The sequence below is a fragment of the Parasteatoda tepidariorum genome, chromosome 7 (genome assembly GCF_043381705.1).
Source record: "Parasteatoda tepidariorum isolate YZ-2023 chromosome 7, CAS_Ptep_4.0, whole genome shotgun sequence".
Taxonomy (NCBI): domain Eukaryota; kingdom Metazoa; phylum Arthropoda; class Arachnida; order Araneae; family Theridiidae; genus Parasteatoda; species Parasteatoda tepidariorum.
In genome coordinates, this window is record NC_092210.1 from 25,651,586 (window position 1) to 25,679,241 (window position 27,656).

General features: G+C 28.1%; 1 protein-coding gene across 2 annotated transcripts; it reads left to right on the plus strand.

Moving 5' to 3' along the window:
• Positions 1-27,656, plus strand: LOC107438702 (SEC14-like protein 2). Of its 2 annotated transcripts, none has more exons than XM_016051028.3 (13): positions 1-214; positions 4,070-4,156; positions 4,433-4,508; positions 6,091-6,134; positions 7,285-7,347; positions 8,078-8,171; positions 12,484-12,578; positions 15,378-15,456; positions 15,870-15,950; positions 17,301-17,387; positions 19,181-19,287; positions 21,661-21,973; positions 25,488-27,656. In XM_016051028.3, exons 2-13 carry the CDS (start codon positions 4,073-4,075, stop codon positions 25,589-25,591), a joined length of 1,227 nt encoding a protein of 408 aa, XP_015906514.1. In that variant the 5' UTR covers positions 1-214; positions 4,070-4,072; the 3' UTR covers positions 25,592-27,656. The 2 variants fall into 2 exon arrangements, with proteins under 2 accessions (XP_015906514.1, XP_042905289.1); XM_043049355.2 differs by lacking the exon at positions 1-214 and adding an exon at positions 3,029-3,230.

Here is a 27,656-nt window from a genome sequence, read left to right on the forward strand (position 1 = left end):
GCGATAAGATCTTGATGATAAGACTTTCTTATTTTCGTAGCAGAGAATTTTTCATGAGAGAATATGATAACTTTCCTTATTTGAAGAGAGGTGTACAAGGAGGCTATAAAACAAGATTCCCCCCAAACTGAATGTTTAGACAGAAAGATAATAGAAGTTTACTTCGGCATATAAAATAATTTAATTAAATTATTAAAAGAATTTCTAGAGAAAAGTGAGTGTAATATTTTCCTTTTATTTTAAAAATCCTTATTATTAGTATCGTTCATAAATTTGATTTTGAAAAAAATGAATATTTACGTTAGTATTAAGAAATTGATTTACTTAAAAAAAATTTTTTTAAAGTGTTTCAGATTTAAGTCATGTATAGTGTATCAATTTAATTTAAATATCAAATATTATTGCTTAATAAGATTATTTTTACTATGGTTTTTCTAATTTTTCTTAAATTTGTGCATGGAAAAAATTTTCTTAACAAAGAAAACTAACAATTAAATAACAGAAAGTAGGGGCAGTGTTAGTTTTCTTTGTTAAGAAAATTTTTCTGTTTTTTTTTATTGTAAATTAAACTGTAAATTAAACTTCAGTAAAAATTATTGAACTTTTTGGTGCTTCCATTGACCCAGAAATACCGTAAATTTTACCATGTTCTGGTAGTTTTGACCATACATTTTTCTCAATGAGATAGACTATTAAAAAAGTTATATTGCAATAAAGAAAATCAGAAAAATTTTCAGAACAAAATAACTAACAATTAAATAACAGAAAATAGGGACAGTGTTAGTTATTTTGTTCTGAAAATTTTTCTGATTTTTTTTATTGCAATATAACTTTTTTAATAGTCTATCTCATTGAGAAAAATGTATGGTCAAAACTACCAGAACATGGTAAAATTTACGGTATTTCTGGGTCAATGGAAGCACCAAAAAGTTCAATAATTTTTACTGAAGCGCTTTATTAATAATTTTAGATTATTTTATACATGCAATAAAATTTTAAAGTTTTATCATGACACCTTACAACTTATGGCATAAATAACATTTATGCTGTAAATTTTTTTGTGCATTTTTTTTCTAAAAATTAAAATTAGAAAACAAAATTATATATTTTATACTTCTTTGCTTCTTGGTTGTATTTTTTTTAATAAATGTGTGGTAATAAAAACTATAATTTTGAAAACCTGTATTTCAAATAAACTTTTAATAGGTAAATTGGAAATCGGTAATTAAATTGGTAAATTGATAATTGGTAATTCAATTACCGTATATTTCGGTTTATTAACCAGACTTATGGTTTTTTAGACCAAAAAGGCCATAACCATTCAGTATAATAACTAAACCTGGATTTTTTTTCTCATCTGATGTTAGGTAAAAGTGAAAGTATCGAAAAATATAAAATGCCTTATTTTTTTAAATGAAAGCTACTTTATAGTATTAAGTTATGTTCTCAATTAAGCTGTTTTTAAAAGACGTATTTTTATGATTATGTGAAACTTAGAAATTGTGGTAATATTTTAAGACGTTTAAGTGAAAGTAATAAAATTTTAAAAGCTTCACAATGTATATGCTACAATGAATCCACGGTTGTCTACATTCTCTGTAATGGACGAAATGGTAGCTCCGGGATTCGTTTCCCGATGAAGTGACACAGGTTTGTATCCCAGTGGAGGCTTGTTGATGTGATTTCTGATCCCGGTTCGTACCAACCGGACGTAAAATATCTTTAATGATTTACAGATCAAGGGTTCGAATCCCTTTTTCCGTCGTGCGTTTCATGGTTTTCCCCTCCATGCAACTCAAATGCAAATTGCTTACATCAAAAAGCCCTACGCGAAGGCTAGTTTGTCTCAATCCTTGATTCATGCGCTTTCTTGTCTTCCGGGTTGAATTCAAAACTGAAAGGCTACGAAGCTGAACATTGATAACTCAATAGTTGGGTCGGCTTTTCACCGCCGGTTATAAAATAAAACGAATTTGTTGCTTTTAGGTTAACTGTTTTATTTGAAATATAAAGTAATAAGTTTTTACCAGAAATAAATTGACGAACATTTCAAAAAAATTGCTAACAGAAGATGCACATTATCGAAATGAAGTAATAAGAACGAAAAAAAACTTTAATCTTTAATATATGACTGATAGCCATAGACGAACGTTTGCTGCAACGTGTTTCTGAATGTACCTCACTTGTTATATACCATGTAAATAAATATAAAATGTTTTTTATTAGAATGAACCCTATATTGCTAAAAAAAGTTTTTGTTTACAAAATCGGGCACTTTCACTATAAAATAAAGCAATGATTTAAAATGATATACTCGTTAAAACATTGATTTCTCAATATTATAAACACGCGACAGCTCATAACTCTGTCTACATCTGATGAATCAAATTTAACTTAAATCTGCTGATTTAGACAGATGTAATCTAAATCTGATGAAATCTGTCTGACCTATTCTATAGTTTTATCAGTTCTGTTTACCAACTTAAAATAACGAGAATTACTTCTGGTAGTAAAAGTACATTCATTATAGAAATTCAAGATACATATTTAACATATTTTCGTTCATAAAACAGCATCTAATGATGTCTGCAAAAGGAAAAATAAATTTGCATGAAGAACTAGACATTTAATGATAGGGGAGAAAAATAAATTTTTCAGAACAAGTTAAAAGTTACTAAATCAAGGAAAAGTGTTTTATTTGTCAATAAAGTTCAATTTAATATTTTTTAAGTATCCAAGGTAAATCTAACTTTCCTTTACTGCTTAAATACAAGCTTATTTTTAATAAATGTAACTTCTTTACTAGCCAACCAGACATCGATATTTTCAATCTTGAGTTATTTCAATTAAAAATGACGTCAAATAAAATTATTTCAAACATAACTAAATGAAAGGGGGGGGGGAAACCTGACTGTAAAAAAATTATGACGGCGTAATACAAAAAAATTAGATATACGATATGCGTATATTGCTAAGACAATAAGAATATCTCTTAGTTGGAAAGTGCTCCTTACTTATTGAATACTCTTTTTACAGGCTAAGATTGTTCTTTAAAAAAACAGTAACTAAACTAAACCAGCAAATAAGACTATTCTAAAAAAGATTATTTTCAAGGCAAAGTTAGTAACTGTCCAAGAGTGTCAATTTCTAAGAATGTCATTAAGAAAAAAATGCTAAAAATGATTTCAAAGAAAGTTATGGAAAAGAAATTAAGTACTCCTACAAAAAAGGTATGATGAACAGTGTTAACGATCTATTTTGATGATATTGTGTGTTATATGTTTCTAAAGTATACACCAAATTTTAAAAGATTTTTGAGGGGAAAAAAAGATTATTTATTGAAATATAAATATAAAACATGGATATAAAATTACTTAACTAAGCAGTTCAACATTCATTTTTATTTATTGATTAGGATTTTTATTGAAAGGATAATGTTCAAGTTATTGTTTTTCTATTATTGAAATGATGATGTTTAAATTAATGAAAGGATGATGTTCAAATTATTGGTTTTCAATTTTCAAAAGAAATATTTTAAAATTATTGGTTTTCAATTATTGAAAGAATGATTTTTAAATCTATGGTTTTCAATTAGTTAGGTTTTCAATCAGTTAAAGAATTATTTTAAAATTATTGGTTTTCAATTATTAAAAGAATGGTTTTCAATAATTGAAAGAACAATTTTCAAATTAATAATTTTTAATTATTGAAGGGATATTATCAAATTAGGTGTTTTTAATTATTAAAAGGAGGATTTTCAAATTATTTGTTTTCAATTATTGAAAGGATAATTTTCAAATTATTGCTTTTAGTTATTGAAAGGATGATTTTCTACTTATTGTTTTTAATTTGTTGAAAGGATGATTTTCTAATTATTTGTTTTCAATTATTGAAAAAATTATGTTTAAGTTATAGGCTTTTTTAATACTGAAAGGACGATTTAAAAATTATTGGTTTTTAATTATTGGAAAAAAGATTTTTAAATAACTAATTTTACATTATTGGGTGGATAAAAAGGTGATGATTTAAAATTGTTTATTGACAGTAAAATTGTTTTACTTATTTTCAGACGATGGGGTTGAAGAGTTCTGATGATTCCAGGCCTACGACATGGCTTGATGAAATCCCTGATGAAGAAAAAGACGCAATAAAAGAGGTGAATATATTATTGTTAAATATTAAACAAAAAATATCAAAATTTTAATTGAAAACATTAGTAATTAGCATAATTTAATTCGGTAAAAAATAATGTTATTTTATGAAATAAAATATTTAAATATTGCTCCTGAGCAATACGGTTTTAGCAACAAAAAATAACGTAGTTTAAATAAATTTCACTTGATTTTGTCTTCCCGTTAGATATAAATAACCATATGAAATTTATCGGGATTTAATTATTTTTAAAAATCATAATTCTTCTTGTTTATTTTAGTTAAAAGCACGTACTTTAACTGAAGTATCTGATAAGATGTTGGAGGATCCAAGTTTATTTTATCGCTTTTTGAAAGGTAAGCACTTAATATTTTTTTTGAATGGTAAGCACTTAAACTCTTTTTTCACTGTTAGAAAATTTTCGGAAAAAATGGCTAAATAACAATTTATTTAATTGTTGTTTTACCATATTTAAACAAAACAGTAAAATAACCATAAATAAGATGGTAATGAAACTATTAACAGTGAGAAAAATCATTTATTAACTATTTTTTTAACCTAAAATGGTTAAATAACAGGAATTTTCTCGCACCAATTAAGCCCACTTGGTGAAGAAATTTAGTTCCTTGCGTACATATTATAGCCTAGAGCAGGGGTGGCGAACCTTTATACACCAGCCTTGATGAGGTCATAGACGTGCCGTCAAATAATTTTGACTATTGGGAAAATATTTATACTAAATACTATCAACTCAAAACTCATTATTTACATTGAAAAAAAAATTTGCATTGTCTCAGCTATACGCGTAATTCAACTTAAAGTAACATCAGTGTGACTTCTGTTGTTGCAGATTAGATGACAAATAACTTATATTAGGTTGTAAGATGTTAGTTTAAGCAGGACTGTTAATTTGTTTGCTAGTTATTTATTGAGAGCTTTTTTTTTATGGTTATTAATTGTTTTTTTTAGCATTAATTGTTAATTTTTTATTAATAATTGTTTATTATTTTGTGTGTTTTTTGTGAATTTTAATTTAATTGTTACATATACTTCATAGTGTAATACCATTTGTGTAATAACAAATGTGATCGGTGGCGTGCCCGAAATAATGTGTCGGGTGCCATAATTGGCTCGCGTGCCATTGGTTCGCCATTCCTGGCCTAGAGAGCTAATCTGTCAATCTCATGACCGACAGAACGGGGATTTGAGTTCGAGCGTTGGCACATCCATTCTCTTTAACCCACATGAAGAATTTTAAGTGTCCGGCATTCTTCAATGTCCATTATTTAAGGAGAAGCCTAACTCCTACGTCCAGTTAAATTTTTTTTTCTATGGTTTTGAAACCTTGGAATGATTAAAATGATTAAAAAACCGTATAGTTTTGTGTCCTTAATTTTATAACCATACAAGTTGTAAACGGTTTCAAAATCATAAAGGTGAAAAATATTGCGCGCGTTAAAATTTAAGGTTAATCGGATAGACAGACCGCTGCCGGTTATTTTACCATAATTATTACCCAAGATATCTCCGAAATTAATAAGAAACATTCAAACTTGCACTTAATTAGACTAAAATATTAACTTTCGATTCGTTACAAGAACGCAGCGAAATGTTCATACGGAAATATTGTATTCCATTTTCATTGCCGAAATTAAACTTTTAAAATGCAAATGTATCGAAAACCGATACAAAATTAACATTTCACTTACTGATATTAAATATAAAAATATTTTATTTCTACTCATTGATAAGATTGAATTTTAAAGGCAAATGCGTCGGTAACCAAAACATGGATAAATATTTTCCCATACAGATATTATGTAAGAAAATATTTTATTCCTATTCATTGCTAAAATTTAAAAACTATGAATTAAATGCTTAAATCATAGATGATATTTTTCAATCAACAATAATTTCATTTCCCAATTTTATTTAAAGCTAGAGATTTCAACATGAAGAATGCTGAATCTATGTTGAGAAAAGTAAGTGTGTAAGTAAAGTAAGTAATAACGGAATTATTAATAAAAAATTTCAATTTCAAAATATATTAATGATTTCTAATTATGTTTTCACTTATCAATTGTCCTGGCTCCGCTAATGTGTTTTAATTCAGTCTGTTTAACTTAATGTCACTGATAAACAGTAACTAAAACTAGAAACGGATATTATTATTAATGTTAGATTTTAGTTATCTATTACTTATAGTTAATTATAATGATAATTATAAAGTTCGTAATTATTAGTAATCTTTAATAATAACTAATAATAATTATTAATAATTATTAACTTCATGTGTAAATATTATCAAAAGTCATTGTTACTACTTTAACCAAATTATGTAATGAAATAATTACTGTCCCATATGAATAGAATAAATACTTTATGTTTTTATTTTATTAAATAAAATTTGAAACATTTATTCCTCTTTATTGAACAGAACTAAATGTAACTCACTTAAAATGCATTCATTTATATTATATTTATATCAAATTGCATGACAAAAAGAATTAAAATCACAAATTTTCTTGTTAGATCAGAAATTGAATAAAATACAAGAAAATTATGTTTTTCACCCTATTTTTCAAAAAAGATATTTTAAGCCACTTATTTTTTTATGTATTTATTTATGCAAAGTATCCGTATAAAATTTAGAAAACTATATACAAAAATAAGGTCTATAATATCGTTATTTCATAAACTAAATATATTTTTGTTTGCTGTTTTTCTATGAAATAAGTAATTTAATAATTAAATAATTTACGTATAAAAATTATAATTTAACAATAATTTAATTATAAAAATTATAATTTAATTATAAACATCATAATTTAATTACAAACATCATAATTTAATTATAAACATCATAATTTAATTATTATTTAATAATAAAAATAAATTTAAATGATTTAAAATTTGCATTTAACCTTTTAACCTATTAACTCGTGTACTAATTAATTTCTTTTTTACATTTCTCATAGTAAAACGAAAATTTCCACATTCACGAAAACATATGAACAGTATATTATCCAAAATTATGTTTTATTTTTAAAAATCGAAAGCGATATTTACATTAGAAAATATTAATTTAATTTAAACTCTAGTATATATGATTTTACAAATGTATGATTTTAGCACATTTCATGGAGGAAGGAGTACAATATAGATACTATCCTGACTGACTATCAACTTCCCGAAGTAAGTAAATTTTTAATCAAACATGAGAATTTAAAATTAGATAAATCACAGTAAAATGATAAAAATGTAAAATAAATAAATAAAAAAATAAGGAATACTTCACACAAAAAAGTTGTACTATTTTGTAAGCACTGTCTTATACGTGAATATAAAAGCTGCATAATTTCGAAATCATTTAGTCTGACAATTTCAATTTTTGTAACCTTACTTTGCATGTTCCTAACTTTGCAAGACAAATTGTTCATTTTTTTAAACAAAACTCAGAATCCCGTGGAATTCAAATGCTTTTTTTGGCATTAACTCGCGCATTGTATGCAATAAAAAGTAACTAAATCAAAAGTAACTTAAGTAACTAGCGTTGGTTGCCCTCACAAGGTTTATAATAGAGATAATTCTGACTGAAAAGACAAAAGCTATATTCTTTAATTTTAACTCTAGAATCTTTTTAAGTAGGTATAAAAGGGAATCGAAATAATCAAATCAAAATAAATAAAGCGTCAATTAATTAAATTTAATTAAATTATAATTAATATAAGGGTTAATAATTATGTTTAACCAATATTCTCAATAATCAAATCAAATCAAATCCTGCCAATAATCAAACCAAAATCAATTTTAAGATAAAATGTAATGTTAACTGTTTATTCATATTGTTTATCGATGTATTTTCAAAAATAACCTATAGGATCAAGAATTATAATTATACAAAATTATCTGTGGCTTTTTATAGGTTCTTGCGATGTATGCACCAATAAATGTGATTGGTCAAGATAAGGATGGTTGTCCAGTAATCTATTCCGGGCTTGGAAAGGCAGACGATAAAGGCCAGTAAAATATTTAAATTTGTCTGATCTAATCAAAGTAAAATTATAGATTACATCATTTTTGGTACTGATTATTAATTTAAGGTACCCGACTGAGTGAAAATCGGCAATTTTGGCGAAAATTTCGTTCTTTTATTATTATTTTCACCCATATTTGATCGTTAGTTCAATAGCTTTCTAAAACACTTAAATTTTTGTTCTCCGACTTTTAGAAATAAAACTATTGTAAAACGGTAGTAAATTACAAATTACGAAACCGGAAGTAAATTCCCAAAACCGAAACTGATTTTTTTTCTTATGTTCCAGCATTTTAATCTTTTCTTAATTTGAAAATCAATATTTTTAAAGCAAAAAAATTAATCTTCAGTAATCAATTTTCGAATTATAAATTTTTCCTTGCATTCTAAATGCCTTTTCTAATGAATATTGATTTTGAGAAAATGTGATTCTTACACATTGCAAAAGAAAGTTTATTTTAGAATTCTTTGAAATTTCATATGCAGATTTAGAATAATGTTAGTAATGTGTTGAAATAAAATTTAAGGTTTAACTATGAATTTATTATTTTTATTCAAGCTTTAAGTACAAATATTTAAAAAATTTCTTTAAAAAACCAATATTTAACAATATATTTGGTACTATTTTATTGGTTTTTTAAAAAAAAAAATTTAAGATTTTGGTTCAAAACACTATCACATTATTAATCCAAAAAAAAAAAATATTTCGAAATTTATGCATTACAATTTGTTGCAAAGTTGTTAGCGTGACATGAACAATTTGTTGTCAAATTTGAATTTATTTGGAAAAATGTCTTATGAATTTGCAAATTTAAATTTATAATTTTATGACCCCAAATTAGTAAAAATAATACATTTAAACCCTTGTATTAAAAAGTAATTTTGTGAAAACCAGTCGGATACCTTATTATTATCCATTAATTTTATTTAAATTTTATTAAATTGCTGATTATTTCAAGTAAATTCAAAGTAAAAACAAGGTTATGTAACTTATTAATAGTAGGGGAGAGTGGGGTCAATTGTAAAATTTTTTGCTTAACTATTTTTAAGTAACAAAAACTCCAGTATATTATTAGTATTAATTGACAGACGAGTAAAGTAGACTATCCTCTACTAGAAAAAAAATAAATACCTGATTTTAAATATTATTATATTAGTTATTAACAATTTTTGACAGTCGTGCACTTGTTACAATTGTCCCCACTTACGGGGTCAATTGTAACAGTTCATAAATTCAACTAAAACATAGTTAATTATACATATTATCATAGTTGTGATATATTTTTTTATTGATCAAAATAGTAGTGATATTTTAGGAGTAAAAATAATAATGAGCAGAGACCTAAAGGGTTAAACTTTTAACTTTAAGGGGTTAAAAATTTTAATTTATGCTGTGAAAGGTGACAAATAAAATAATGCACATGCAACATAATATAAATGATATAGGAAACTATTGGTGGTTCTTAAAGAGTTAAGTAATGGTTTGTAAACATAAGATTATTTATTTTCAGCTGTTACAATCGTCCCTTTACTTATTGTTACAATTGTCCCCAAGACGCCATTTCAGCTTCATTTGTTAAAAACAATGCTAGTTAATTAGCAAAACTAATCTTTTTTTTTATTGAAATGTTAATTAAGGTGTCCACTTACATATTCGGTTAATAATTTTTATTTGTTTAAACAAAATTACTTTGTTACAATATAATATTCTAATACCAAAAAAAGTACTTACGTAGCGTGAAAATATCTTTTGTGATATAACTCTTTCAAAAGAACATAAAAATGGTTGCCAGCAGGGGTGTACATGTAGATTTATTAAATACACCTTGTGCGCCACGTAGGAACCGAATCTAGAACCCGACACTCGAAATATTTGCTCTGTTACAATCGTACCCTGTTACAATTGACCCCACTCTCCCCTACTTATAGTTTGCAATTTAGCGGAAATTTCTTACAAGATCTATTACATAATATTTTTAAAAGTAAAACTGTTATAAGCTATCGGTAGAATGAGCTGAAACCTATTTCATCTGAAATTCCGCATCATAGAAATTATTGGAATTGTGCTTTGAAGACATTTGAGCACAACGAATTATTCTACAGTTACAAAAATTAGAAAAACAGCCAGATATTTAAGTCATTACGCACTGTTAGAAATTTCCCTGAAAAAATGGGTAAATGACAATTTATTGAATGATTATTTTACCATATTTAATCGAAACAGTCAAATAACCATAAATAAAATGGTAGTCAAACTGTTAAATTTGAGAAAAACTGTTTATTAACTGCTTTCAACGGTATAACAACCACAATTTTGAGGCACCAACTAGAACGACCTAATGAATCTACTTAGTTGTTTGCAAAAGCGCACATATCAAAGCCGAGCGGGCTTATCTGTCAATCTCATGACCGGCAGAACTTGAGTTCGAGTCCTAGTGTTGACATCACAATATTTCCCCACATAAACATTCAACACATAAAGATTTTCCAATGTCCGGCACTCTCCAATGCCCATTACCTTACGAAAAGCCGAGCTCCTATATCTAGTTATATAATAATTTTTTTTTTTACGTTTTTGAAAAATGCTAGTTGTAAATGGTTAAAAAACCGTGAAGTTTTGTTTTCATGGTTTTATAACCATACTTTTTATAAATTGTTTCAAAGCCATAAAGGAAAAAAAAAATTCTTTATGGTAAACTTAACGGTTAATCGGATGGACAGACAGCTGCCAGTTATTTTACCATAATTTTAGAATGAAAATTTTAACAGTGTGATGACGAACATTATTTTATGAATTTAAGACAGTATTACAATTACTCAAAAAATATTGATTACTCCTTTTCTAATAAAAGAACAACATATATTTGGTTCATAATGCCTACTCAAAAATAACTCAAATATATTTTAGCTTATTTTATACTTATTATGCGTACATGGAACTTTTCTGAAAATGAATCGCAATAAATGCTTCTATACAGCATTACCGAGTATTTCTTGCCTGATTTTATCTGAAAGATTTGAATGAAAAGAAAAAAAATTAGAAGACGTAGAAATCACGGAAATCATTTGGTATCCGTTCGAACAGTAAAAGTTCATTCCAAAATGGAGAAATAAAATCTTTTTTTCAATAATCATTTGCGAATCCGATAATAAAATAAAATTAATAGAATAAACATAATGATAAGAAAGGAGACTTATGTTAATAAATCGCATATTATTTACGAGGAAAATATATCGTGAATTGTTTTATATATTTTGTGATCCAATTTTCTTTTTTCAAATTGTATTGAAATTTTAAAATAAAAAAAAAATTTAAGCGAGATTAATTGTGAGATAAAATATTTCAAACGTTTTAAAATCTAAGTTTATAGCTAGCTTACAAATATTATAAGCTTTAAGTTTGCTATCTTGCTATCTGAATGCTAACATGTAGCGGATTTAAAAATGATCAAAATTTTTTAAATTTTTAAAAGAAATTAAGATTTTTTGAAAAAATGACCCATCTGGCAAAATGTTTCAGCCTAGATAAAAATTATTTCGATTCTTTTAAAATTTTTATAATCCTAAATAATGCATTTTAAAAATTTTCCAAAAAATTAATAAAAAACTACAACAATATTGTATTTTTTTTATTTAATTGTTTGTTAACTGATCTATCCACATGCATTTTTGGATTAGAGGGCAATGCTTCAAGAGGGGTAAAATCCAAAACTTGAGCAACAATAAATAAGAAGAGTCAATGAGCAACCCTTAACATAGTTTTACGAAGCTCTGTCGCCAAGGAAAATAAAAAAAGTCACAGTTTAAGTGCCTTTTACTTGAAGCAAAACGATTATTTCAAACTTTATGTATCATCTTGTTGCGAAGAATTATCTGGGCTTTAGAACGGATAAATAATTAAAAGACAAAAAGGTTATTAAATGTCAAAAAACTTTTCCTTTTAAAGGTTTTTAAACTTTTTCACGATTCACCAATTTTGCCACATTTTCTCACCTAGAAGAAAATTATCAAAATCTCTACTCTATTATCAGTTTCTGCAAATTTTCCTGGGTCCAGGTAATGCAGCCTTGGAGTAAGTTTTTAAACATTAAAAAATTCGATCAGAAATGCCATTTTCAAAATAAGTATGAATAGCGCTAGCTTTAGATAGGCTAAACTTGTCCTAACAATCATGATCTATCCTATGTTGAAAACTCACTAAAGTTGTGGAAATAGCATATTATTCACTAAATAGCACCATTTCTTACTGCGGCGAAGCCTAAGTTTTGTAACACAATATCATAATGCTTTTACAGGTATTCTGAACTCTGTGAAGAAGATTGAAATATTTAAACTGAATTTATTGCGAACAGAAACAGCAATAGACTTGTTAAAAAAAGAAAATGAAAAGGTAAACTAGAGAAATATAGTTTATATATTGTAATGGTTGTAACGCTATGAGTGAGAGTGAAAACTTAATCGATTTTTATAGCCAGAAATTTTAAGCAAATATTTTTTATTTTTTGTGTTAGATAATATGTTTTTAATTCTTTTTACAGTAATTGTATACATATATTCAGTAGTTATGATCTATCAATAAATTGCACAAAAATATAATATTTTCACATTACCATAATACTATCATTAACATACACTGTAAAAAATACCCATTATTGCTTCGTAATTTTTCCGTATATTTAACAGTTAGTCAAACTAATCACTAATGAATTAAAACCGTTTAGTTTCTGCTATGCAGTTTTGAGTTCCATTATATAAATTTACATTTTTTTATTCATTTTACGATTATTTTCTATGTTAGATCTTACATTTTAGCAAATAGTTTATAATTTTAAACGTTATGTAAATAAAACTGGGATTCAACTCCATTGTGAAATTGATACACTATAGAAGCAAAATTCTCTCTATGATAACTTCTTCATAATAATGCACGTAGTTAAGGGCACAAAGCACGAGCCTCCAAATGAAGTGACGGAGATTTTAATCCCAACAATGATTTGTTGATACAAACTCTGCTGACATAAAATATTTATCTCAGGTGTGAGTACAGATTTACTTTATACCTTTTACTGAGAAATATTATTTCCATATGGTGAAAGTCTGAGACAAAGATTCATTTTCTTGAAATTATTATTTGTCACAGTATATTTCACTGTTTTTATCTGTAGATATTTTTTTATAGACTGTAGAAAATCGCTTATTATTATAGTTCAATATTTAACTCATCAACTAATGTAATAAAGTTTTTTTAATATAAAGTCTTACAATTGTACATCACAAACTCTTAAATATATTTTTACACAGAAAGCATGCTTTGAAAACTTTTTATTACTCACTCATAATATTACAATCTATTATTATCATTACTATTATTTTTATTATTCCTCTATTTAAATAAGAAATATCTTTACAAAAAGTAATTTCTAAAGCACGAGGATCTAAAATATATAATGACATATTATAAAATTGTATGATAAACCATATGAAACTTAAAATAAAATTCAAAAATTTAGCTAATTTTCATTAAAACAAATTTTCTTCGTAAATTATAAAACTCAAATATGCTATATAATTAGTGCAGACGATATTTTAAGTTAAGAAATCAGACGCAAAACCGTACTTTCCCTGAATAATCATACCTTTTTTACAATGAATTTAGATTTCCGACCCCGGAAATATAGAAGCTAGCAGCAATCTAGAAAATATAATTCTAATAGTTTGATCAGGAAAGAGGTCCGAAGTTCCAATTAACCTTAATGTTAATTTTAGTTTTTATGTATTTCGTCATATCTTGATGATTTTTTAACGAACTGAAAAATTTTTGTACACAATTACGAAATTCTTTTACTCAAAGATTATGAAAAAAATTTTGGTAAATATTTATTATTTTTGTTTATTATTATGTTTAATAATAGTCAAAAAATTTTAAATTGTAAGGTATACAATTTTTACATAATTTTAAAGTATTTAATTTTACATCTCAAAATTCAAAACTGGAGCAAAATCGGTCGAATAGTTTCTGAGAAGTCATATTTTGAAAAAGTCGTATTTTTAACAAATTTGAGGTCGTCTCCTCGGGCCATTAAGATAGAGTCCCTAGACTTGAAGATCATTGGATCGAACGTTATTCAGGGTGGTCCTTTTTTCAGTTTTGATCATTTTAGTTTATTAATATTTACTTCATTAATAATTCATTTTATTTGTACGTATTTATTTGTTACTCATTTTATTATGTGTGTAACTGAATACGATAGGTAGTTTCAACAATTCTTGCCTTTTGAAATTTCATAAATACGTCTTCAGGACTACAAATGAGATAGAATGACCTTATGAAATTATAACTTTTCTGGGAATAACCCACACAAAAGTTCTTTTTAATTGTCTTTGTATGACATCTAGTTTTGTGAATGGTGTTTAATGTTTATTTAATTTTTTTTTTTACTTTACCCCATGCAAAAGGGGTATTATGTTCCAAAACCACTTCTAACCTACTAATCAGATTATTAAATAAAAAGATATAAGCTCATGACGTGTTAAATTTAAGTAATGTTCTTTTCTCATTGGCAAAATGTGTGCAGTTTTGGGTTTGATGGCGTGCTCACCTTATTTGGACATCATCACACTTTTCAACTGTGCTCAAGAATAATAGTAAACAGTGCGCATGCGTCGTCAATGCTTGCGTTGCTATGGTGACCGCTGCTGTTTGATAACTTTTTTTAGAATTACTTTTTTCACTTTTAATTTTGTTATGCATTAAGTTGGGAAGTTTATTTTCGCGATATGGGATCAGAGAGATCCTACAAATAGTTCTTGAGTTGTGAATAAAAGAGAATTTCATCATTTGAACGATATTTTTGTTTTTATTGTTTTAATTAAGAATCTGGAATTCTAACACACAATTCAAACTGGATCGTTTTCAATACTAATTCAGGTGAATAGCACAAATAAAGAGGGTTCCAAGGCGATTAACAGGCTCCCAAAGGTTAGAGTTGAAGCAGGAAAAAGTTTTTGACAACAACCATTGTGCCAATGGGTAATCTGTGATCTGAAAAATTTTTAAATTTTCCATATAGAATTTTAGCTTTGAGTATATTGATCATTTTCCCATTTCACTGAAAGCAGAATATTGTTAATTTGTTTGTGAATAAGTGAATTAGTGAATAAGTGAAGAATAATTTTTTTTTCTTCCCAGAATGGAAAATTCAATACAAAAGTTGTTTACATATACGATTTCGACCAGCTGACATTCTCTATGGCCACTAACAAAACAGGTAAGTTTAGAACAAACAAATAAAATTGAAGAATTTTGTTTGATATTTAACTGAAATTTTGCCAACTGCTCATTAATGTGCAATGAAATGAATCACATATTTCAAATCACAATATTTTCAAATTTATCAATATTTTTGAGTCCATAAATTCAAATTTCGAAATAGTTTCTTTCTATTCTTTTGTTTGCATATATGTTATTGATTTATAAATTGAAAAAAGTGCAAGTATTTATTTTCAATACAGCAAACATTGCCGAAAACGTTCATAAGTAGAGAATTTTGCATTTCAGAATTATGAAGTGTTCCTTGCATTCAAAATTACATTTTACTAATTTTAAAAACAAAATTGGCATTTATTAAAATATTGTTTTAATTCAGATTTTACTCATAAACAAATTTTCATTTTTTTTTAGTTGTTGAAATGTTAATAACTTGGGTAACCATGTACCAAGACAACTATCCTGAGCGAATCAAAGCAATTTACGTCATCAATGGTAAGAAAGATCTCAAGTAATACCAATTATTGCTACTTTTAATATAGTTTAAAGCTATTAATTTATGAAAATAAATAAGTTATTTACAAGAAAATAAATTCAAATAAATAAGTAACGCAAATGAGGTATTTTTTTCCTGATTGTCAATTAAATTTCGGATTCAATTTCTCTTTTTGCTTTAGGAAAAACCAATTTACTTAAAGATACTCAAATTACTTTAAATTACTATGGTTTTAAAACGAATCAATTTCAATTTGCATATTTGATGATGAAAAAAATATAATAAAATATTGATTTTAAATATGCTTAATAATTAGTGATAATTGATAAGTTGCAAAATCAGGCACAGAAACGTATTTTTTTCTTAATAAACATTTCATACCTTTTTTTCGATGAATTTGGATTTTTAACACTGAAAATAGGGTTGGTAGCCGTAATCCAGAAAATAAGGTCAAAGCTTGGACACCTTAACGTTAATTTCACTTTGTATGCATAGCTAATAAAATAATGTATCACCATTTCTGGATGAAAATCACCATTTCTGAAGGATTTTTAAACGTATGGAAGTGATTCTATGCAAAAATAAGGTTCCAATAATGCCAAAAATAACTGCAGAAAATAGCTGCATAAATAAAAAGTATTTAATAAAAAATAACTGCAAAAAATATTTTTATTAAATACTTATTATTTTTTCTTATTTATTTAATAATAGTTGAATTAATTTTTAACTGTAAAGTATAGAACTTTTTACATCATTTAAAAGATTTTTAAAAAATTTAATTTTATTTTTTGTGCAAATTTGATAATTTTCCTTATAAAATTACTCTATTTAAAACGATGCAAAAAATTATGTACCTTACAGTAAAAATTTAAATCAATTATTATTAAAAATACTATTTTGTTAGGATTCCGAGGTACAATTTAGAAATTTTTAATAATATATAACTTGATAACTACACTTTAAAATATATGAAATAAATTATGGTACTTTGGGGTTGACCGGATGCTAAGAATTTCTACTATTTTTGATTTATTTGCTTATTTTTATTTTATTTAATTTGCATGTGTTTAAAAATAAACGAATAAATAATAAATGTTGGCGGCGTTTTACATTTTTGACAGTTCTATATTTTGCTCAAGATAAACCAAAAGTACCTAAATTTTGTTTATTATGTTCTAACCTTAAAAACTATCTGTAAAAAGGATTTACTCCGATAAGGATTTACCCCGAGTAAATCCGATCATCAACTTTTAACATAATTCATGAAAGTATGAAAGTGTACCTAAACTTATTTGATAATAAATAAGACTGTATATAATTAAGTAATATCTACATATTTACTTTTACAGCACAATTTTACTTTACCTTACTTTTTTCTGCCTTGAAATTCTTTGTGGCTTCTGCTGTTTTGAAGAAAGTTTATTTTTATGGAACAGGTAAGTTTAGCAAGAATAGAAACTTGTCTATTCTCATTGCATAATCTCTGAAAAACAGTTTTAAAAAAAAACAATATGAAAATCACATCACAATTCTAAATTCCTTAATTTCTGCATCATCAACATCAAACACTTTGTAACATATAATTACAGTTATTTATCAAATCGTAAGCTATTTTTTTTTAAATTTATATTCTACACTGCAGAGTGATTCTTAAGGAAGTATACAATTCCAATCCAATTCTAATACATCAAAAACAAGTTAAGATATTAGATGGAACCTGCAAGAGAATTGTTTGGGATTATTTTAAGTTTTATTAGGGATGTTCTATTTTTGACCCCTTAGTCGCACGACCATAATCGATGATCTATTTCCACCCAAGCACATGTCAAGGTATCTGGATTAAATCCATTGATGGCGGCTTTGATGCGCTGTTTCAGTTCCGCTAGATAATATTGCCCTAATTTACCCCTACAAGAAGAAATCCCAAGAGGTAACGTCAGGGTTTGTGGGTGCTCATTGGGTAAATGACAAGGCTGTAGTTTACGTCTCCATTGGTAATTGAGATATTCATCCCGGTGGAGATGTTCGCGCAGGTCAATCAGTGTGGTGGTGCGCCGTCCAACTGGAAAATAAAGATGTCGATGTCGAACTACTACTACTGTAGCATCAGTTAAAGAGTAAACTTATCCGAAAAAAGTGGCTTTCTTGACAGTTTGTTTATGAAAAATAGGGGGCCGAACATGGTCCTTCTGGACACTGCAATAAACACATTAACCTTAAGGAAATCTCACTCTTGTTACTCTGGGAATTCGGATTCTCGTGAGTCCAACTAATGTGTCCAACTAAGTTGCCACACTAAAAACATCTACGACTGTCCACGTCTTTAACGGAATCCCATACAATTCTGTTGCAGATAATATAATAATATCCTGCATTGTTCTTTATTTAGAGTGAATTGAAACTGCATATGGAAATTTTGTAATCTATCATAATCAGCAGTAAACGAAATTTCAAGGAAAAATAGTGTTTGTTGATAATGATATTTAATATACAGGGTGTTCCAAAATTCTCTTTACAACTTCAAAAATTCATAACTTCGAAAATAAACAAGATATTTATATTCTGTCTTTTGCATGTATTACTGCAACTAATAAAGTTTCGTTTAGTACACTTCAACATGCGCACCATTGGTGGCCCTAAGCACTTCCAGTCTGTAATCAATTTCAAGCCAGGTGATGTAAAGATAATTTTGGAACACCCTGTACTTTTATTTCATTCATGATATTTTTGACAACAGTGGTGTTTTTGACAACAATGATATTTTTACTGCATTTTAAATTAAAAAATTGCGCAATTATTTTTTTAAAAAATTTTTTTCGACAATTGTTTCATTAAGTTTGCTAGAATAATGTTGCAGCATTCAGTTCAGTAAGTCATCTCATTCAGTTAATAAATTAACATATAACAATTTCTAAACATTTTTATTGAATTTCAAATTTTTTAATTCAGATAAGAAAAATGCTCCAAAAGCATGAAAATTTTCACTAGCAATATTCGTCGATCCACAAAAAATTAAGTGAAAACGAAAAAAAACTTTCCTTCAAAGTCAAATTCTGGTTATTTCAAATTTTTTAAAGTAATTAATCTTATAGCATTTCCTTCCAACAAGTGGTTATAATAATAAGAAAAAAACTTACAAAATTATATATTAAGTAAAGAAAAAGTTAAGAATTTTATATAAAATTGTATAATAAGTAAATGTTATTTTATGAAATTTATTTTGTTACAGAGGGTTGGAAAGAGGACTTACAAGAAATAATTTCTCCAGAAATATTGCCTGCATTCCTTGGAGGAAAACGAACCGACCCCGATGGTAACCCCCTTTGCAAAAGTTTCGTAAGTAAATCGATTGTATTCTTTGGAACCTCAAAATCCCCATAATATTAATTTCTTTGGAATATGGGGAGGGACATTAGGGAAACGGAGAAGAAGCCAGAGTTAAGGCAAGAAGCATATTGGGCCCATGAAGGTAAAATTGTGATAATTATAAATTAACTAGCGTAACTTTCATTACCATATATAAAGAAATATTTTCAAAAACTAAAAAACAATTTTGCTTAAATCAAATTATGTGATATAAGTGGGCTTCAAACACACAAATAATGTAATTTCACAAGCATGATATGGTATAAAATATCTAACTTTCAACTGGTGATTAATGTTCTACATTATTTAAGTGCCTTTAAGTAATTATTTTGTTCAGGAGAAATTGATTACACATGCAAATATTCTGTGAGTTATTAAGAAGCTATAATTATGAAGTAATATATAAAATAGTCTAGCATCATACTTATTATAGCATAGAACTGCGCGAAATAGACAAGCATCATATCTGTTATGGCATAGAACTGCATGAAATAGTCAAGCATCATATCTGCTGCTGTTGCATAGAATTACATAAAATAATCGATAATCATATTTGTTATAGCATAGCATTTGACAAAATAGTAAAACATTATATCTATTATCGCACAGAACTGCATAGAATAGACAAATATCATATATGTTATAACGTCGAGTTGAGGTGTAAGTGCCTCAAACAGCTTCTTTTTTTTTTACCTATGAAAATCGAAAACATAAGACGTTGGACTTGAAACTGGGTTACCCAAAATTATATGGCTGGGATATACTTTTAAAAAACATCAACGTAATAGCTAATGCAAGCATATAATTAATATGTATAATATTAACATATTAGAAATATAATCAAACATTTATGTAAAATATAGTTGTGGAGGTAAAAACTTCATTAATAGCTTCAGATTTCAAGTAAAAATGTAGACGCGTTTCACGCGCTCAAAACATGGCGCTCGTTACCAAGACCCACCGACAAAAGCATAAGAAAAAATAGATTTGAAAATAGAAACGCAAAATTTCGAATGGGAAACTTTACGTCCTTTGGCTGTGATGAAAACCTATTTATAAGACAACTTCGAAACACAACCTGGACGATACGAACAGAGAGAATCATCTGACTTTCTCACATAACGTGTAGGCATACAGCTTCAGCAGCAGCTCTATTATTATACTCCTTGTAATTAAAATTTTCATCTCAAGATCACATTTTCTACCTTCTTCAACTTGGCAACGATGTGACAGCCAGCAACGCTACTCTTTTTATTCACACGGCAGTTAAGGAGAGTTTTTAACTCATAACTGAAACTTGATTATTATAATAATAACACACTGATGTGGGGAAAATTGAGATTTGAGGATGTCATGGTAACGGAGAGGGAAATCACATAACCTTGAAACGACTATTATATTTACAAAGACAGTAATATCTTCGAGAGCCGCGATGACTCAGGGGACAGAGCGTTCGCCTTCCAATTAGGCAAACCGGGTTCGAATCCCAGTCGATACGAATTCCGCCTCCTGCTTGCACCTGCCACAGTGCTGACGTGAAGTATCCTCAGTGGTAGACGGATCATGGGTTACAGTCCCCTTGCCATCGGGCTAACCGTGGGAGGTTCTCGCGGTCTTCCTCTCCATGTAACACAAATGCGGGTTAGCTCCATCAAAAAGTCCTCCACGAAGGCAATTTCTCCCGATACTCGATCCACGAATTCCCTTGTTTTCTGGATTGGGTTTAAAATTACAAGGCTACGGAGTTGAACATTAGTAGTCGTAAACCCATAAAATTGGGTCGGCAGTTCAACGACGGTTATAAAATATAAAATTATAAAATAAAATAATATCTTGGATGAAAGAAAAGAGAAGCAAAAAAAAAAAAAAAAAAAAAANAAAAAAAAAAAAAAAAAAAAAAAAAAAAAAAAAAAAAAAAAAAAAAAAAAAAAAAAAACGAAACTTGGTAGCCGAGAGATACGACGGAGTCTTAAAGGGACAAATCAGAGCAGAATACAATATCCAAGTAGAACAAAATAATATTATTTGCTTCATACATGTAGAATAGTTTAACGGAATTATGTTTGAATCCTTAACACTATTATGCTTTATCTCGAACTGAACTGTAAAAACAACAAAAACTACGCGTGATAAAATAAATAAAGCTTAATATTTAATGAATTTAAAATAAAGTAGGCTATCTTATTAAAAAAATAATCATATCGCTCATTGCTCTGAGTAATATACAAGTTAATTTTGATGAATTAAATTGAACATTGTTATGAGATATTAACAAAGTGGTTGCACTTTTCATGGATCAAACATATTTCTTATAATTATTTGAACAATAATTTATTTCAACAGATAGTTCATGGACAAACAGTACCTGAGCGTTATTATCTTTCTAATTTGCGGAGGAGCATCCAGACAGAGCCCGGTGTGAAAACGCTGCACGTGACCAGAAATAAAAGTTGCAGTGTTGAATTCCAAGTTGATGAATCTGGTTCGTATTTGGAATGGGAATTCGAAACCAAGAGCAAAGACATAGGATTCGCTGTTTATTTCAAGGATGAACGAAGGAATGATGCCGAATTAAAAGAAATTGTGCCCAAACTAAGAATCTGTACCTTATTTGAACCCGAAACTGGTATCTACAAATGTGAAAGAACAGGATCGTGTAAGTAATGTTAGAAACTTCTAAAATGGAATCACAAATCTTAACTTGGGTTGTAATTTACTTTTATACTATGCTTAAGAATGCCATAAATAAGAAGAATCTCGACTGTTCTAGTATTTTTTATTTATTAACCGTTTGAGTGTGGCGAGTGCCAAAAATGCGCTATTAGCGCTTCTCTTGTTTTGCACCGAAAATGCGGAGACGCTGCTGTTGGTTAGTATAGGTTGGTTAGTAGTTGGTTGGTTGTAGTTAGTAGTGGGCTAGTAGTGTTGTACGCATTTCTTTCCGCACTATTAGCATATATATAAGAAAACTCTTCAGCACTCAAACGGTTAACTAAACACTTGTACTTTTATGAAAATGTATTAAGTGTAGACATCAAGATTGATTTCGTACTATTTCTACAATAAAATTTCGAACAATTCAAAAACAAAAACTTAACTTCGGCATTTTCCACTCAATTTGTTATTTAAATAAATCGGTATCCTATTGAGTTAATTTGAATTATGGTTTATCTTTAGGTGAGTTGTATAAGAACCAAAATAAGAAGCTACAAATTTATTGGCAACTACTATGCCCCAGAGTGGTGTGGCGGAACACCAAAAAATACTCTTGGTTGTTGGTGGTTCTCTACACCAAAAGTCAAGTATTAAACATAAACAAGGATTAGCATAAAGAAAAATCAAGAATGTTTATTTACATTACATGGTGTAAAGCAACTGCCAACATTTTTGGTATTTAATAATGCTAAAGTTGATAATATCGGTAAGATATTATACACATAAGAGTTAGTAAATTTATTTTTACGATACAATATAAAATTAGAATTATTGATTTAAGATGCATGCATACGTTCTGAAAATACGATTTTGTTAATCTAACATACACACAGTGCACATAGATTATTAAAACTAATTCAATTTTGGTGCTGAACTGCCCCAAAAATTATGTGAATGAGCACTATACCAAATAAAGTGTTTTTATAATGATGAAAAATGCTTACCCAGAACTCACTCGTTCAGACCATTCATGAATGATTATCTTTGAAAACACCTAAGTCGGAGCACGTTTAAATACCGTTCGAGGGCAACGGGGCTTATTTATTATCGAGATCGACGTGTTGGGAATTTATTATCTTATACACTATTATATGCGTCTACTTACAGAAAAAGAAATTCTTGTAAAATTACCATACTTAATAGCAATGACATTTCTAGTTAAAAAAAAATAAAGGACCAAAAAGAAACATTCCGGTTAATATAGCTCAAATATACGGTGTTTAAATTTAAACCAATCATATGGTAATTTTTTACTTTATTAGGTAACGTTTATTGGAAGTTCCCGGTTTCAAAATTATCGTTGTTATTGCCACATGTTTAGTAAATATTTCAAAGCTGAGAAGTAATGGTTGCAGTGCCATGATCTAAGACATCATGAAAAAATTAACCAAATTTAATCACATATAAAAAATTTTATCGTATCTAATAAAACTTTTTTTTATTGTATTTTCGATAAAGTATGCTTTTAAAGAGTGCTTTTAAAGTATTTTCGATAAAACTACCAAGCATTTAGGTGTTCCCTTGGAGATAGAAAACCGATAAATGTTATAATATTCTAGTAGTTTTGACTACACTTTTTTTCTCTAAGCAGAAGCAAAAGTTCTCTGTAACAAAATGCGTGTTTTTTTATCAGTTCTCCAATTAGTATTATTATATTTTAATATTTAAATATCTGTTAATTGTATACTTTAATAATTTTTAATTTGTAATTCCTTCTGCTTTGTTTAAACCTATAGGTAAATTTGTCATAGGTTTGCAATAAATACCATAGGATATCTCTATGGGATTTTGATAGAGGGAAAATTTTACCATAACATATGGAAAATTTTTGCCATGAGAGCATGTAGAAAAACATATAGATAAGAATATAAAAAAATTTTGCCAATGCATGAAAAATTCTTACCATATGCGTATGTGGCAATACGTATGTGGCAAAAATATATAATGAAATTTAACCGTATGAAAAACCACATTGGGATATCATATGGTCTTTTTTTATCTAGCAAATTTTTGCCATAAAACTATGGTGCGCTATAGCCTGGGATTAAATTTGTTCTCAGACTATGGCAGCATTTCTGCACAGTATTAAGCAATTTTATCGTACAAATCTATACAAAGTACGTACAAATATTCGTAAGTACAAAGTACTATGGTACAAATTTTATCGGCAAATTTATACAAAGACAATCATAAACAAGGATCATTAAATTACCGTGAGCTTTTAGAGTTTTTCATAAAAACAATTATGCTACAAGAATGATTATAATAAGATAGATTAAAGTGAGATAATTAAAGTGAGTAAGTAATTAAACCTATGACAAAATACAATATAATTAAGTTAGAATGCGAAGGATCATTTCCGGACAATACCCAGATAATTCAAATCTTTACGGCAAAAATTAATTAGAAAACAATAAAGATATTTGAGTTACTAAAAAAAAATTGGAATGGACTTAAAGATTTGTTGATTCTCCATCATTCATGAATTAAAAATTAATCACAACATCAAATACAAAATTAATCACAACAACATCGTAGAAGGGCACAAAATATAAAATTTGATATTAGCGAAATTGTACACAACATTATTGTTGCGGCGGTTCTGGATTCTTCCAAAATCATTTGAATCCAGAATCAAGCTGTTCATAGTTAAAAAATTTAGAAAAAGTCTGTCGAAACTAGTAGGATATAGTTTGATTTTAAGAAGTTTAAAAATAAGTTTTGTCAGAAATTCGAAGAAAAAATAAAATAACAGAGTACAAAAATAAATTTCAAAAAATAGATAAATAAGAAAAAAAAGATGTTCTAAATTTTTTAGTCGAATATTATTCCGTCGATGAATTGACGTTACGCTTGCCTTGCCGTTGACTTGACGGCAATTAAAATTTTTGAAAAATGCTGTTTTTTCGTTGAAATATCGAAAATAATTCATGGATCGAAATAATAATTGGATAATCGAAGTTGCAGAGAAATACTCATGTCTCTTTCTGCAACCATGTCCTCTCTCTTGCATAAAAACACATGCGTATAGTAAACTAGCATAAGCCTATGGTGTCTGGTCATATGAATACCATACAAATTTTTACGATTGCCACAGGTTACCATAGACCACCAAGGGTGTGTTTATGGTAAATTTCTCTAAAGGCAAGTTCTCAGAGATACTATGCCACAAATTTTACTGTGCGATTGGTTAACTTTGACACTTTTTAGTATGTTTCGCAAATTTTCTCCGCAGTATTGTTCGAATTTCACCAATATTTTTGAAAGTGCCTTTCCAGCAGCATCTTCATGCCCTGAAGTTAAGCGTACAGATAGTTTATAATATTGAACGGGATTCAGTGATACAGCCACAAGAAACTAAACAATTTTTAACCTTGCTAATTTTTCCATATCTAGAGTCTAACCTTCTCATAACCACTAAAAATTTTATTCAACGATAATCCTTTTCTTTCCAGATCACCTGGTCTTTGACAACTCCTACAGTTGGATGTTTTCTAAAGAAATTTATTACAAAGCTTCAGTTCTACCACCAATAAAAACCGAAAGTGAAAGTGATTAAAGAAGCAGCTCATTTTGTTTTTCCCTTTTGAACTGAACATGATAGTGCATTAACTGCAGGCTGACAATTATTGAACTCAATGAAATTAAGCTTAAATGTCCTGAATGGCGCTTTTTTCCTTCTTTTTTTAAGAAAACCAAAGTGATATTTCACATGTAAACATCATTACAAATATTTCATTTTATTTTCTTACCAACTATGAACAGCTGACCAGATTTTGGGCTTACGATATACGAAGTTCAACTCTGTAGCTTTGTAATTTTTAACCTGATCCAGAAGACAAGAGAACTCCTGGATCAAGTATTGGGATAACTTTGCATTCGAAGAGGACTAACCCGCATTTGTCTCACACAGAGAGGGAAATCATTAAGATTCCCATGGTTAACCTGGAGACAAGGGGACTCTAGCCCATGATTCGTCTACCACTGAGGGTATTTTACGTCAGCACTGTGGTTCATGCGAGCCGAGTGTGGAATTTGCATCGAATAGTTATCGCTGGGAATCGAACCCGGTTTACCTCATTAGAAAGCGAATTTTCTATCCCCTGTGCCACTACGGTTCTGTCACTATAGATATTCTGATTTAGGTTATGACATTTTCGATACACCTGACATCATTGACTGTGATGTGGCGAAGACGAATAGCAAAATTCTGCTTGACCAGTGATGACCGCCTCCAATGATGACCTCTGAAGTGTCGGAACATCGATGCTATTGATAACCTCCTGAATTGCAGTTTTCAGCGCAGCAATGTTTGCAAAATACCGACAGCAATCGATTGCATGCGCATACTAATTCCCATTATGCCATGTGGCCAACCACGAAGTTAGAACATTATCACTCTAGCAGTTTCGAAGTTATGATGGTTTTATTTCATACAGTTCAATAATTGTCACCCTGCATGTTCTTGAAACAAACTTTCCGTCATTTGTATGTTCTAAATTGTTTGTAGGTTGAAGTTATAATTGCGTATTTCAATAGTTTTCTCTTCTCGTTATTGAAACACCTAGAGAAAATTAGGAAGAAAATAATACAAAACTATTATTTTCTCTTTTTAAAATTGCATATGAATTTTCGTTATTTTTTTTCTCATTCATCGTGTAAACATAATTAACTGCTTAATTAACATAAAAAGCGTATTCCGTGAAATCATTGTATAAAGCTCATATGAATAATTTGCAAACAAAAAAAATGGAAAAAGCATAGTCCATCAAAATTGCTGATAAATATTTCATCAAAATTTTGATCCTTCAAACAAATAACCATCATAAATTTTGACTCACATTCATTTGTGTTGTGTATATAATTGATTTTTGATGACTCAGGTAATTGCATTTCTTCGAAATTTATCAAAACTTCTTATCAGACGAAAGAAGAAATCATTAAAATAATATCGTGGTAAACTTCTTCAAATGATTTCTATGAGTAGCATGGATATATACATTGATTATCAATAACGATAAAAATATTGAAGATAATACTGTTTTTTTTACAAGCATACAATATATAAATGTATGTTTATACATTCTATCAAACGATAACAAATCTTCATTTCTATATTTTATGGTAATGAGCTCGTATTTTATTCTCTCCATCTTTTAAAGTGATTGAAAAGTTAAATTTTAATGCAAGTAGGTTTTTTTTTTAATTTAAATTCTTTTTTTCTGAAAAATAATGGTATTGTTCGGCACTAAAATTTTTCAAATGACCTAGCTATTTTACTTTCACAATATTACCATTTCAGCTTCTGTAGCATTCTATTTTTCTTCAAATTAAGTACATATTAAATCAGCAATCTTTAAATTTTTCTGAGATCGACACTGTTATTTTGAAATTAAAATCAGTGTTGCTTTTCTCGAACACTGTTTTGCCATAAGACTGTGTTAACAATTACTTTTTATTCGTTCAATATCGTTGTGAATAAATTATTTTTAAAAATCCAACTTGATTTGATACCCTTGAAAAAAAGATGTTCATTTAGCCGATAATGAAGTACCTGTTTTAATGTTTAAATGTTAATTTATTTTATATTATGCAAAAAAGCAAATAAAAATTAATAAAATTTA

What these genes read in the sequence shown, in the direction of transcription:
- LOC107438702 (XM_043049355.2), top strand. Translation starts at nt 3,171, where the DNA reads ATGCTAAAAATGATTTCAAAGAAAGTTATGGAAAAGAAATTAAGTACT. An exon ending in ATTTTATCGCTTTTTGAAAG is followed by an intron (nt 4,509 to 6,090) that starts GTAAGCACTTAA and finishes TTTTATTTAAAG; the next exon opens with CTAGAGATTTCAACATGAAG. An exon ending in TGGAAAGGCAGACGATAAAG is followed by an intron (nt 8,172 to 12,483) that starts GCCAGTAAAATA and finishes ATGCTTTTACAG; the next exon opens with GTATTCTGAACTCTGTGAAG.